This window comes from Halyomorpha halys, unplaced genomic scaffold (genome assembly GCF_000696795.3).
Source record: "Halyomorpha halys isolate HHAL.00 unplaced genomic scaffold, Hhal_1.1 Scaffold218.1, whole genome shotgun sequence".
Taxonomy (NCBI): domain Eukaryota; kingdom Metazoa; phylum Arthropoda; class Insecta; order Hemiptera; family Pentatomidae; genus Halyomorpha; species Halyomorpha halys.
Genome location: NW_027109445.1, coordinates 808438 through 820380, shown reverse-complemented (window position 1 = coordinate 820380; position 11943 = coordinate 808438). Strand labels below are relative to the sequence as shown.

The 11943-nt window shown below is 30.7% G+C and overlaps 1 protein-coding gene across 3 annotated transcripts in view; it reads right to left on the bottom strand.

The window, feature by feature from the left end:
• Window positions 1-484: 484 nt before the first annotated feature.
• CCHa1-R (CCHamide-1 receptor) overlaps window positions 485-11943 on the bottom strand; it is a 475427-nt gene continuing 463968 nt past the window's right edge. For all 3 annotated transcript variants that reach the window (XM_067047617.1, XM_067047618.1, XM_014419094.3), the window contains 2 exons: window positions 4858-5956; window positions 485-3083 (listed from right to left, as the gene is read on the bottom strand). In XM_067047617.1, the coding sequence (XP_066903718.1) occupies window positions 2915-3083; window positions 4858-5843 (1155 nt within the window). In that variant the 5' untranslated portion in view covers window positions 5844-5956 and the 3' untranslated portion in view covers window positions 485-2914. The remainder of the gene's footprint in view (window positions 3084-4857; window positions 5957-11943) is intronic.

Below are 11943 nucleotides of genomic sequence, written 5' to 3'. Positions count from 1 at the left end.
GGTAATTTCTTTAATGATAATTCACAAAACCCTTGAGTTTATAATAGATGGCTATGAGTAAAAAGATAAATTTGACTAATAGATGATGTCAATTATTTGTTATGAAATAATTAAAATTGATTTATTTATGAATTAAACTGGTAGTAATATCTAAATTACTTGTTTTCTTTTTCTTTATGTCTTACTGGGTAAGTTGAACATATGGTAATTTAACAGATAGTCAACATTTTTTGCAGATGGATCGAAAAATTTATTTATAAAAATATAATTAAAAAATTTAGATAGTTTGATTATTATATCATGCCAATATAAAATTAGCACAATCAGAAGAGATATGTCTGTAATTCATACATTAAATTAATACATAAAAAAATAAAAATACAAAAGGTAAATTAAATGCTACAATACTTCTGATATATGCATTTTATTTATGAAAAACAGTTTCCTATAACAGTTATTATTATTATTAATAACCTGATAAAAAATGATATTATGATTATTATGGTTTAGATGCTAATAATTAATGATTATCTATGATTTTATGAAGTTTTATTTTATTTCATTTGGAATTGCTTTCCCAATCCCATTTTATCTGTGGTTAATATATATTTTTTTAAATAATCTCAGATTGAAGTCAGTGGAATAATGCCCTTCTGGCAAAGAATGGACATTTATGTTAACTGTGTATTATGTATATTTTATGTATACATATGATTTTGTTTGGAATAATAAAATTGATAGAAGGGTGAAAAAAAGTCAGTGGAATGGACTGTTTCTTCCGGTATTTTCATGTTGCACAGTAATGTTAAATTGCACATCTGAGATCAAGCTGTTAACTTGAGGAATGTTTAATCAAATTACAATTTTTTGTATAGATTTTAAGATTTTTTTGCGGTTTATTTTATTTTTTTAATTTAGTTGAAAAAACAAATTGGGTGGTATTATTTTTTTTTTTTTTCAAGAGTTCCATCATTTCGTTTTCTTTTTCAGACAGCCAATAAATATATTGTAGGTTTGAGAACATTATTTGAGTGATTAAAAAACAAAATGTCAATTCTAATGTTGATTTCCAATGGATGTGTCTTATTATTTTTTTTAAATACAAATTATTAATACATATAATAATATATAAATTATTAATACATTCTTTTATTCCCTGTATATAATATCCATAAAAAAAAATCTTACTTTCTTCTAATAATGTTTTTTGTTGTAGTCTCAAAAATCTTTGAGTATTGGTACCATAAGTTTGGAAGATTGTTTACTCGCTTGAAATTTTGATCCAAAATATGAAGCTATTTTGAAAATCACCCATATCTATGTGAACTTGAATGAAATATTTTTTGAACGTAACATAAAAGTTAAATTTTTTTTTTGAACGGTTAAAAGAGTAAGCATGCTCAAGTCAAGTTATTAAAATATTTATAGTATTATTATAATTAACTAAATTTCTCTCTTGAATATTAAATTTTGAAATTTCAATCAAAAAGTAACATTACAATTTTAAACATCAGCCATTCTAAACAAATAATTTTTATTGTTAGTTAGTAAATAATTAATGAAATGACAGAAAATATCTGTGAACTAGGGAAATGGAATAATTTCAAATGAGGAACTCCTATGTGATAGCTTACAATTTCAAAAAAACTACGTATAGATTCTTATAATCCACTTTCCAATTTCTTAATAAAAAAAATCATTGTTACTACAAGTTTTATTATTTTTGTTCCAATTTTTTGAAGCCTAGTGATTACTGGAGATGATACTCAATTATGTTCTTATGATTAAATACATTTTCAGGGATCCTGAAATCCTATTTAATCTATCAACTTAAAGACTAATTACAAGTTTCTAAAATGGAGGATCTAACAACAAACATGAATTAGAATCCTACATAACTTTGAAAATGTATGTACATATTTACATTTGAATGACTGTAGTTATCTATTTTTTGTCTTCTATCAAATAAAAGGTAAGCTGGACAACAAAAAAACCTGTTGCTTACAATAAATGGGATTATGTATATTTATACATATTCATCAAGGATAAAGGAACTGTTTGTTAAATTAGAAACTTAGTTAAGAGTATTAAAATAGTTAATGTAATCAAGATTACTTAATTTAATAATTTAACTAAAATATTGAAGTGAAACTTCTTTAATGATTGATTTCATGACACGAGGGATGAAATGGAAGTGGTTGAGGGGAGGGAGGGGGAAGGCAACAATTTTCTTTGGAGATTCCAAGGGTTGTAAATAAATTAATAACAAAGTTACCGGATTAAAGGATATTTCAACTGTACTAACATGTTTTAAACCCTCTAGTGTTATCAATATAAATTAGTAACAAGAGTATGGAGGAAAATTATTTGTAAACTTCATACTTCATGTCTTCTAAGACAATTTCCAATAGTTAATGTTTTTGAACTTCTCTTCAAATCATTAGTTATGCACTAAACTAATCATAATAGTTTATTTTAATAATTTCCTGGGCCCAGAACAGGGATGCTAGGTATCGATAAACTTGTTACTGGGTCAAGAACTCATCAATTAATAATATATGTATAACTATTTTAAGTTGGTGCATTTTCTCCTTTTAATTCTTAAATGTTTATAAACAACAGTAGTGTTCATTAAATATATTTCATTTTAAAAGGGAAACAAATTATTGGCACAAAAAAGGGTCCAAAAGGTAAAGTTAAAAACTCCACTGACTTTGTTCTTGTTGAATAATAATTGATAGAATGAGAGGCTTATGCTATGAAATATGTCAATAATAGATACATCCAAATAGTCTGACTTTTAAAAGACAAAGTAAAATTATCAAATTGATTTCAGAAGATTTCAAGTTGAACCTTTGCCTGACTAAAAGGCAGACTGGAACCGGAGCTAGGTATTGGGCCTCTGACTGTGTCGTCAGGGGCCCTGGTGGCCATTGGCAAATGTTGTGAGAACTGTGCACTCCTGAACGGTGGTGTCATTGCGCCTGATGGTGCTCTGGTGAAGGTGGGCTAAAGTAGAGCTGTCCCAGGCCCTCCGGTTGTGACGGCTCTCGTCGCTGTGTCCCCTCCAGCAAAATAAGTACCTGCAACAATCACGTATCAACATTAGATATAGTGTATTCGGTGTAACTTGAGTTTGGATTAACCATGTTTTTTAACTGACACTCCTGGCCTTTGGTACTTTTACCTATAAAGTTTTGAAGAAGTCCTGAAAATTTGCTCATTTGTTTTTTTAATGCTGATTACGAATTTCAAGTTCGTTATATCGAATTATTTGACGGATGTTTAGAAAATAATTAAAAAAAGGCTCACTTTTTTTTATAACAGCATAAAATAATTACATAAAAAAAGAATAATATTTATTAATATTAATAAGTATTAATTATATAATATTATAAGTATTAAAAAATTTAGATTGTTTTAAAATTGGTTATATTACAAAAAAATGAATAAGTATCATTAGCATTGCTGATGTGAGCATAATGAACTACTAGAGATTGAATAGACCAAAGTTATTTGCCTATGTAAAGTAGATTTACGATAAGTTTAAAATGTATAGATAAGTGAAATGAAAAACAAGAGGGGAAAAAATTAATGAGAAATAGTAATAAATAATAAGTGAATTATTAAATTTTAAAGTATCAGTACTCAACTTTAAAAGATATGTGGGTGGGTGAGCTGTCAAGGAGTACAAGAGATTTCTGTTATCTAACTGTGCAAATAATTATATAGCAAACAAAAGTCTTATTCAATACATTGTTGCTTGTATTCCATGGTTTCTCACCCCCATATATTAAAAACAAAACAATTTAATTCATTAGCTACCAAGTCCATTAAAAAAAACAAATCTTAAAAATAATAAAATTAAAACTCTTTTTAAAATAATAAAATTAAAAGTTTTATTTGTAATAAAAAAATCAATTATATATATATATATCCCCACTTTGCAGGGCTGTTCAAAGCTTGTTGTTGTTCAGGTGTTCAACCTTTCGCTTTGAACAGCCCTGATGAAGCCCTGCAAAGTGGGAGGAAACGTCGGACATTAAATAGTTATAAACAATTTGTTCTTTTTTTTTACCGCAACCCTGACCATCTTCTTATATTTAAGTTATATGGTCAACTACATTAAATAATTTTTATATATAATTTGAATTCTTGTTTGAAACTGGTTCATTTATCAATTATAATAAAAAATATCCATTAAATCTCAGCTTGTTTATTTTCTTATTATTCCACTTCTACGTTTCAGACCTTCCGGCTATTCTCTAAGATAACTATTAATTAACAATTTCAATTACACTCTCAACATTAAAAATTACTTCCAAAAAATTCTATATTATAAACTATTCTACCTCATAAACATAACAGCTACAATGTGTCAAAAAATTGCAGACTATTCTGCCTTTGTCAGATTATATTTTAGTTTATCTACCTATTTCTTATCTAATCAATTCACTCTTTTTAGAGAGAGTTATAAGGTTATATTAGAAAGTGTAAATGTAATAATATTAGAAAAAGCGAATTGATAAGAAATAGGTTGATAAACTAAAATATAATCTGACAAAGGCAGAATAGCCTGTTATATTTTAACATTGTAACTGTTATATTTATAATACAGAATGTTTTGGAAATAATTTTTAATGTTGAAAGTGTAATTGAAATTATTCATTAATAACTACTCTTGACAACAACCGGAAGGTCCGAAACGTAGGAGTGGAATAATAAGAATATAAACAAGTTGAGATGTGGTGGATATTTTTCTATTATAATTGATCAATTTTTTTTTAAATGACAAAATCAAAACTTTAATTAAGAAATATATCATTAGTTATTATTATTTTGAAATATTGAACTAACTTGTTGAAGTACTTCCTGAATGTGCCAGAAACCCAGTACAGAGCTATTGGGTTGACGCAGGAGTTGATAAAGGTGAGGCAGAAACCAACAATACGAAAGATATGCCAAAATTTATTATAGCTCACTTGGGCCTTTGGATAATTGTAAAACCAAAGCATGAAAATGTGGTGAGGAAGGAAGCATATCGCGAAAACCACAACAAATGCTAGGACAGTTTTAGCAACCTTCTTACGGGCTCTGATCTGTCTGGCTTGTCCTTGAGCTTCTCCTGGCATATTTCTTGTCGACAACACCAAATGATGTGCCATAAGGATATAGAAGAAGCCGATGATGGTCAGAGGTATAGCATAATAAACCAGGAACTTAGCCATGACAATAGATCGCGGATAAAAAGGCCCCCATTCTTCAGGAAAGGGGTAACATATCTCGAAACTTGTTACATTTGTGTTTGGATCATTAAAAACACGGATGTAGGATGCAACGGCTGCCGGGGAGGCACAAAACATTGCCAGGAGCCATATTGCGATTGCGATCATTATGGTACAGCCGGTGGCTCCTTTACCGCCGACGGATGAGTACAGCTTCCGCATGGGATCAACTATAGCGAAGAATCTGTCAGCACTGAGTGCAGTCAGGGTGAAGACGGAAACTCCGATAGAAATGTCTTTGGCAACCTCTGACAGTTTGCAGACGAAGAGGCCGTACGGCCAAGAGCTGAAAGTGTAGACAGTTGATGTGAAGGGGACGCAGGTGATGATCACCAGGAGATCACCCAGCGCCAAGCTCAGTATGTAAGTGTTGGGCACGTTGCGCATCGTCTTGTGTCGGATGAAGATGAGTATTAGCGTCCCGTTGCCGAGGACCCCGACCAAGAAGATGAATGCGAACAATATCGGTACGATATAGGTCTCAGGTCTCTCTGAGTAGGGGACGTATTCGTCGTCGCTGGTTGCGTTGTAGGTGTCGTTGAGGTCTAAGTCGCCCATGTTGTAGTGTTCTTTTTGCGATTCTTGAATCTTTATTTAAGACTTCAAAGCCTCAGTGCAGACGTTTATATGCTCTCGAAAATCAAAGACGTAGTGCGCCATGGTCCTTGGGCCTGAAACAAAAACAAAAATACAATTAATGAGGTAGTATATTTGTAGTATTAAAGGCAGAGGGAGTGTTTTTAGTGATGAAGCAGGATTCAACATCTTCAAATTCTCATATCTTCAGGAGACTAGATCCTGTCTTTATTATTTAAAAAAAAAACTGTTTCCGTTGACATTTCTCCATAGCCATACTTTTTCAGGCCAAAACCAATAATAACTTTACAGAGGAACCAATTGAAATGGCTTTGTTTTATGAAGTATATTTTCGGTATCTATTTCGTTTAAATCACAAAAACGATTCACGAACTTGTTATTTTGTTTAGTAACTATTATGTTAGTATAAAATCATTAACCATGTAGTTACACGGAAAGGTAATGATTATTCACTTTTAAAAAGAATGGCATAGTCTAAATTAAATAAATGTTAATTTTTTTCGTTTACATTCTAAATAAAACAATTAAAAATAAATTTGAAAAATGATTGAGTGGATAGGGCCAATATTTTTAAATAAGCATGGACTGACAGACAACAAAAGAGACGTATAGTGGAATGGGGCGCCAGTTATGCAACCGGGATTTTTTTTTTTAAATATGAATATAAGGAACAGCAATGATGATGTTATAAAAAAAATTGTTATATATATTGATAAACATTTGCTTTCTAGAGGTAATCAAATATCTCCAGAATTTGAGGGTTATTATCATTTATTAAAGGTACCAAATAATATGATAATCCAATGTCTATCAAATTCCTGTAGTCTGTTATTATATGTTTAACAGTTAGTGGAACCTTACACTGTCTACATGTTGGTCTAGATGTTCATAACAGTGAATTTCTTGAGTTAGTCGAGTGTGTCCAATTTGTAGTTTTGTTAGTACTGATTCTTGTTGTCTACAGCTTTGAATTCATGTCTTCCATGGTAGTACTGTACTCTTAATTTGTTTTCTGCTGTGTTAGTCCAATTTTCCAGCTATTCATTTAATATTTGTTTTGTCATCATTGGAAGAGCGTTGTGGGGGCAATCAAAGTATATTATTAGCACTAAGATAAGATGTGTTGTATATATGTTTTTTCAAACGAACTCATAGAATCTGTGAATAGTAAGATATTATTTTATCTTTAATTGAACTCCCATAACAATAGATACATTGCTCCAAGTTCCCTGGAATGAATTGCTTTCGGAGGGAAGACTTTAATTTTTAAACATTCTCATATGAATAAAATTACTTTATAAAATGTTAGCTATTGATCATTTAATAAATAAAATTTTAGTGAATGCATTTAGGTGCCATGTAATTTAGCATGTAAATTATCAAAACTGTAATTTACAAAGCATAACAAGTTAAGTTAAAAAAATAAAATAAATCACAGTTGTTAGAAAGTTATGTGACATGTCTTAATTCGTAAAGAAATATTCTAGTTCCAGAAACAAAATTAAAAAAAAAATGTCCTTTTTTTAAAAATCCTAAGAGTGGTCCTAAGTTCATTTTTTAAACAGTTTAAAGTTATTAAGTATCACAACCCGATTTAAATCGCCAGGGATGAGAACATAAATAAGTTCCTTCACTTAAGTACTAAAATTACTAATATATTAAAATGAATTTATTTAAATATTTTACAAATGGGGAATTAGTAGAAGTAAGACTTTTCACAGCGAATTGAGGGTTTCAATACATCAAAGAACCCGATTTGCTTTCCAAGCGATAGTATATTGACCCTCTTCCACAAGCTAATACATTCATATATATTCATATATGTAGTTAATGATGGAATATATAAAGGGGGTTTATATGTTTAGAATGGGAAACATTCTGATACAGGCTTCGTGGTGGCAGATTTAAATATTAATCGAGATAATAATTAGAATATTAATCGTGGATGAATAATATCATAAATACTCAATATCAACACATCTGTTATTTAATAATCACAGCAATGAATTTATCGAAAGACTAAATACTTTTCATCTTAATCCAAGCAACTCGTCTACTTTTTTTTTTTTTTACGTTCACAATATAGTAGAGTAACTGTGCCTAAAGGTACGTGACGGCCGTGGCGTAGGTCCTAGAGCGTTCGGTTCGGAACGTTGTGGGTTCGATTCCCATCTGGAGCAGTTAATATTTATTTGTCAGCGGTACCGAAAAATGAATCTTGACCCTCCCACCTTGCTTAGTACGCGGCGGCAACTCAGGTAGCCGCCAGGAGTTGGCAAAAAGTACCACTAGGCCCACTTTCCGGACTCGTTCCCCCCACCAAATACAATACCAGAACCAGTAAATGTGCCAAAAGTGAATCACCATTTTGTTTCCATTTAATAATTTCCATAAGGAGCTTGCTAAAATATAAAATTACTAAGTAGACAAAAATCTGAAAAACTGTAAGGTAACCAAAATGATCTACTTATGAATTTCTTCGATTGAAAATTTTTTTGGACGAAATTAAAATTTGTTTTTCCAATTTACGAAAATTGTCATTTTTCATGAACATGAAAATCCGCGCCCCCATAATCCGGGACCCGTAAAGTCAATCACTAATTTTGTAAATCGTATTGGTCTCATCAAAAGTCATTTATTTTGGTAAAATGTTTTATATTCTCTAAAACGACATCAGAGGGAAGAAGACGTCAAATCTATGAAACAATAAGAGAAAATTATTCCAGATGCGGTCAAAAAGCAACTCAAATAGAACAAATATTTAATAAGGGCCAATAACTTTTCATTAATGTGTATAATATTTAATAAAATCACCGGTTACTTCTATTCAACTTTGTATATATATTTTCTTCATTGCGTCATTTCTTCATTTATTATTTCTAAGTATATTTCATATTTTTTTGTATGTTTATTTTTCTTTTATACATTAACTAATTAAGTATTTATGTATATCATCATTTTCGAAATATTTACTTAAAACAGGAAGTTTCATTTTCTTTAATTTACTTTCATGGGCTGTAGTAGTTAACATTATTGTATTATTATTATATTATATTGCTCATTTTAAAATAATTTTAATATATTTTTTTTTATATTTTATCATAGTTTATTTTTTTTAAAAACTTATTTATCCAGTCAAGTATTTCTTTTAACCAACTTTTTATTGTATTTTCCTTTAAATCTATGTATTAGTTTTGTTTTGGTAAAATTTATTATTTGTTTGTTTTGCTGTAAACTGATCTACTGCTGTGACTATTGTTTCTCTGGTTTGATCTCACATCGCTGTCTAATTTGTTTAGCGGGTCACTGGATCTGAGAGGGGGAATTCGAGAGAGTGAAGTCGATCAAATGAAATAAAAATTGTGAAATAGAAGGGACAAGAAAGGGAAAGAAAAAAAGAATGAATTGAAATATTTATATTTAATGTGTAGACTAGAACTGATTGTAAAAGGAAACTGTGGGGGAGGGGAAGAACCTGTTTTCTTTCTTTTTTATTATATCATGTAATTATATGTAATTTATATATGTCCGATCACGGATTGATTGGTATGCTGTGTAATGTAGCAACCCGATGTATTTGGGCAGCATGGATGAATAAGGCATTTCTCTCTCATGTTGTCTAATCTGAAGTCTGCATTTTGCCTTCCTTTTAAGATCACCTTTAGTAAGACCACAAAACACGACTGCTATGATCCAACAATGATTTTCTAAATCAGTTGGACAGTCTTTTAACCAGTTCCCGAATTCCGTTTGGTAGTCACATAAATATAGTTTCCAACACAGAAAATATTGTTTGTGTATTTTTCCTACCAATTTTCTTTTCAGAAATAGGCTCTATTTCTTGTCTCCTGCTTCTATCACGTCACATTTTTCTGTTTGGCTTTTTTTCTGGAGTGATCCATGGAGAAATAAAAATTATAATTTAATTTAACCAACTATTTCTTACAATATCTTTTGTTCTGAACTACGAAAATCTTTAAATTATCATTGATAAACACTCAATAAAACTCATGAGAAAAAAGGAAAATTTCCAGGTCCGCGACCAAAAGAAATACGGTGCCGTTTTCTAATTTAAGGTGCTTTTTAAATATTGCTCTATCACACTATCTTAAAGTCTCCTTTTCCCGTTTTAAAGAAATGTTTTAAAAGTGTAGCTCCGAGGGGTCTTAGTGGGGTGGGTCCGATCGGAAAGGATGAGCTTTTTTTGTCTTATGACCTCCTCTTGTGAGATTGTGACATGTCAAGTCGTACATTGACCAACCTATTCGCTACAATTGTCTTTTGAAAAGTCAGATAAGTAAGGCAACCACAGAGGGCAGGAGTGGAGTGGCTTCACGCATTTTTTTCAATTTCAGGCGCTTTTTAAATATTTCAAGATTAAACTTTTTTTTTTTAATATTTATTTATTGGTATTTACAACTGTACATTATAATACATTTAGTAAATCTGATGGAAGTTAAATTGGAGTGTTACAGGCGTGTAGAGAAACTACCCAATGGTAGCTCTCTAATGACATTTTACTCTAGCTGGTCTCATGGCAATCTTCTTTTCAGGCGCCTCGGAGGATTGTCTGGAATGGAAAAGGATGCAAGATTAGAAACAAGGGGGTTTGAGAGTTTATAATGGAAGGAGTGATATCTGGTTCGGGCTAAATCGGTTATATAGGGAACATTAAGGTCTTTATGTATGATTTTATTTGTGGCAAAGTAAGGTTTTTAAGTAAGGATTTTGGATTGTAAGGATTGAATACGAGAGGAATTCGAAGGTTTAGTGGAACCCCAAAGCTCAACTCCATATGTCCAGATTGGCCTTATTACAGTCATGTAGATCAGTCTTTTGAAATGTGTTGGAAGTTTAGACCGTTTGACTAGTAAGTGCTGTAATAGTCGAAATCGATGTGCAGTTTCCTGTCTCTTCAGTCTGGTGTGAGGATTCCAGGTTAATCGCTTGTCCAAATGTAGTCCAAAGTAGCGGATCTGTTCGACTGGGGTAAGAGTAACATTAAATAAAACTGTAGGGCAGTCAGTAGGTACGATTAAACTTAAGTTTCTTCTTCCAGTTTTAAACAAATATTTCATAAGTGATATTGAACCTCGCTCTCTGGGAGTCTTAGTGGAGCTGGTCCGATGGGGAAGGGTGGCCTTTTTTTTTCGTGTTATTATTTCCTCTTGTGAGATTATGACATGTCGTACATCGACTAACATACTCGCTGTATCTAAATGTTTTAGTTTTATCTATTTATTTGATTTTTATGTTGAATCATCGGTGAAGTAATCTTTAATAAGCGTTTTGGCGTTTTATTTTTTATGTAAACTATTACACAATGAGAAAACCAAGGATCTTAAGGCCAAAAATACCCTTTTCTTGTAACTTCATTTTTCATTCTTTAACTTGTTATAAACGGGCGACCAATTGTAAATTTACTAAAATTACTTGGAGAATAATCTATAAAATTATTTATAGAATAGTTGTTACAAAATTAAAACTTGCCTTCACTCAGGACTGATGGCTACACACAAACAACCTTGATATTTATAGTAATTGTTTTCTTTTCTTTTTTTTTTTGTTTTTAATCACGATTAGTCCAAGTAGCCAATTAACCTGGTTTCTATTGTACTAGATTTAAACGACTTGGACACATTTTTCTTAATAGTATTTCATAATTCGTAAAATATAAAATATTACAGAATTCGAAGAGGAACGTTTAAATATAAATAAAATATAAATTATATAAAGCTTAGTGATTATAAAATTTAAAAAACTCATTGAAGGTGATTTTAGTGGCCTCCTGCCACTGAGCTGGTCTTGACAATAATGAGGGTAATGGATAGTCTGTTTAATGATAAATTGGTCCCTTAATCTCAGTTAAGGAAGATCATTGTACCTTCTTTTAGAAGGCTCTTTTTTAAAGACGAAGATAAAGACCTAAAAAGAAAATTAAAAGAATGAGTGAGGGTGAAAAATTATTTAATATATAATAAGTGTACAAATAAAGTAATAAGAGGAATTAAAGAAAAATTAAATAAAAAATTGTTTTTTTATTTTTCATATGGGCTATTCT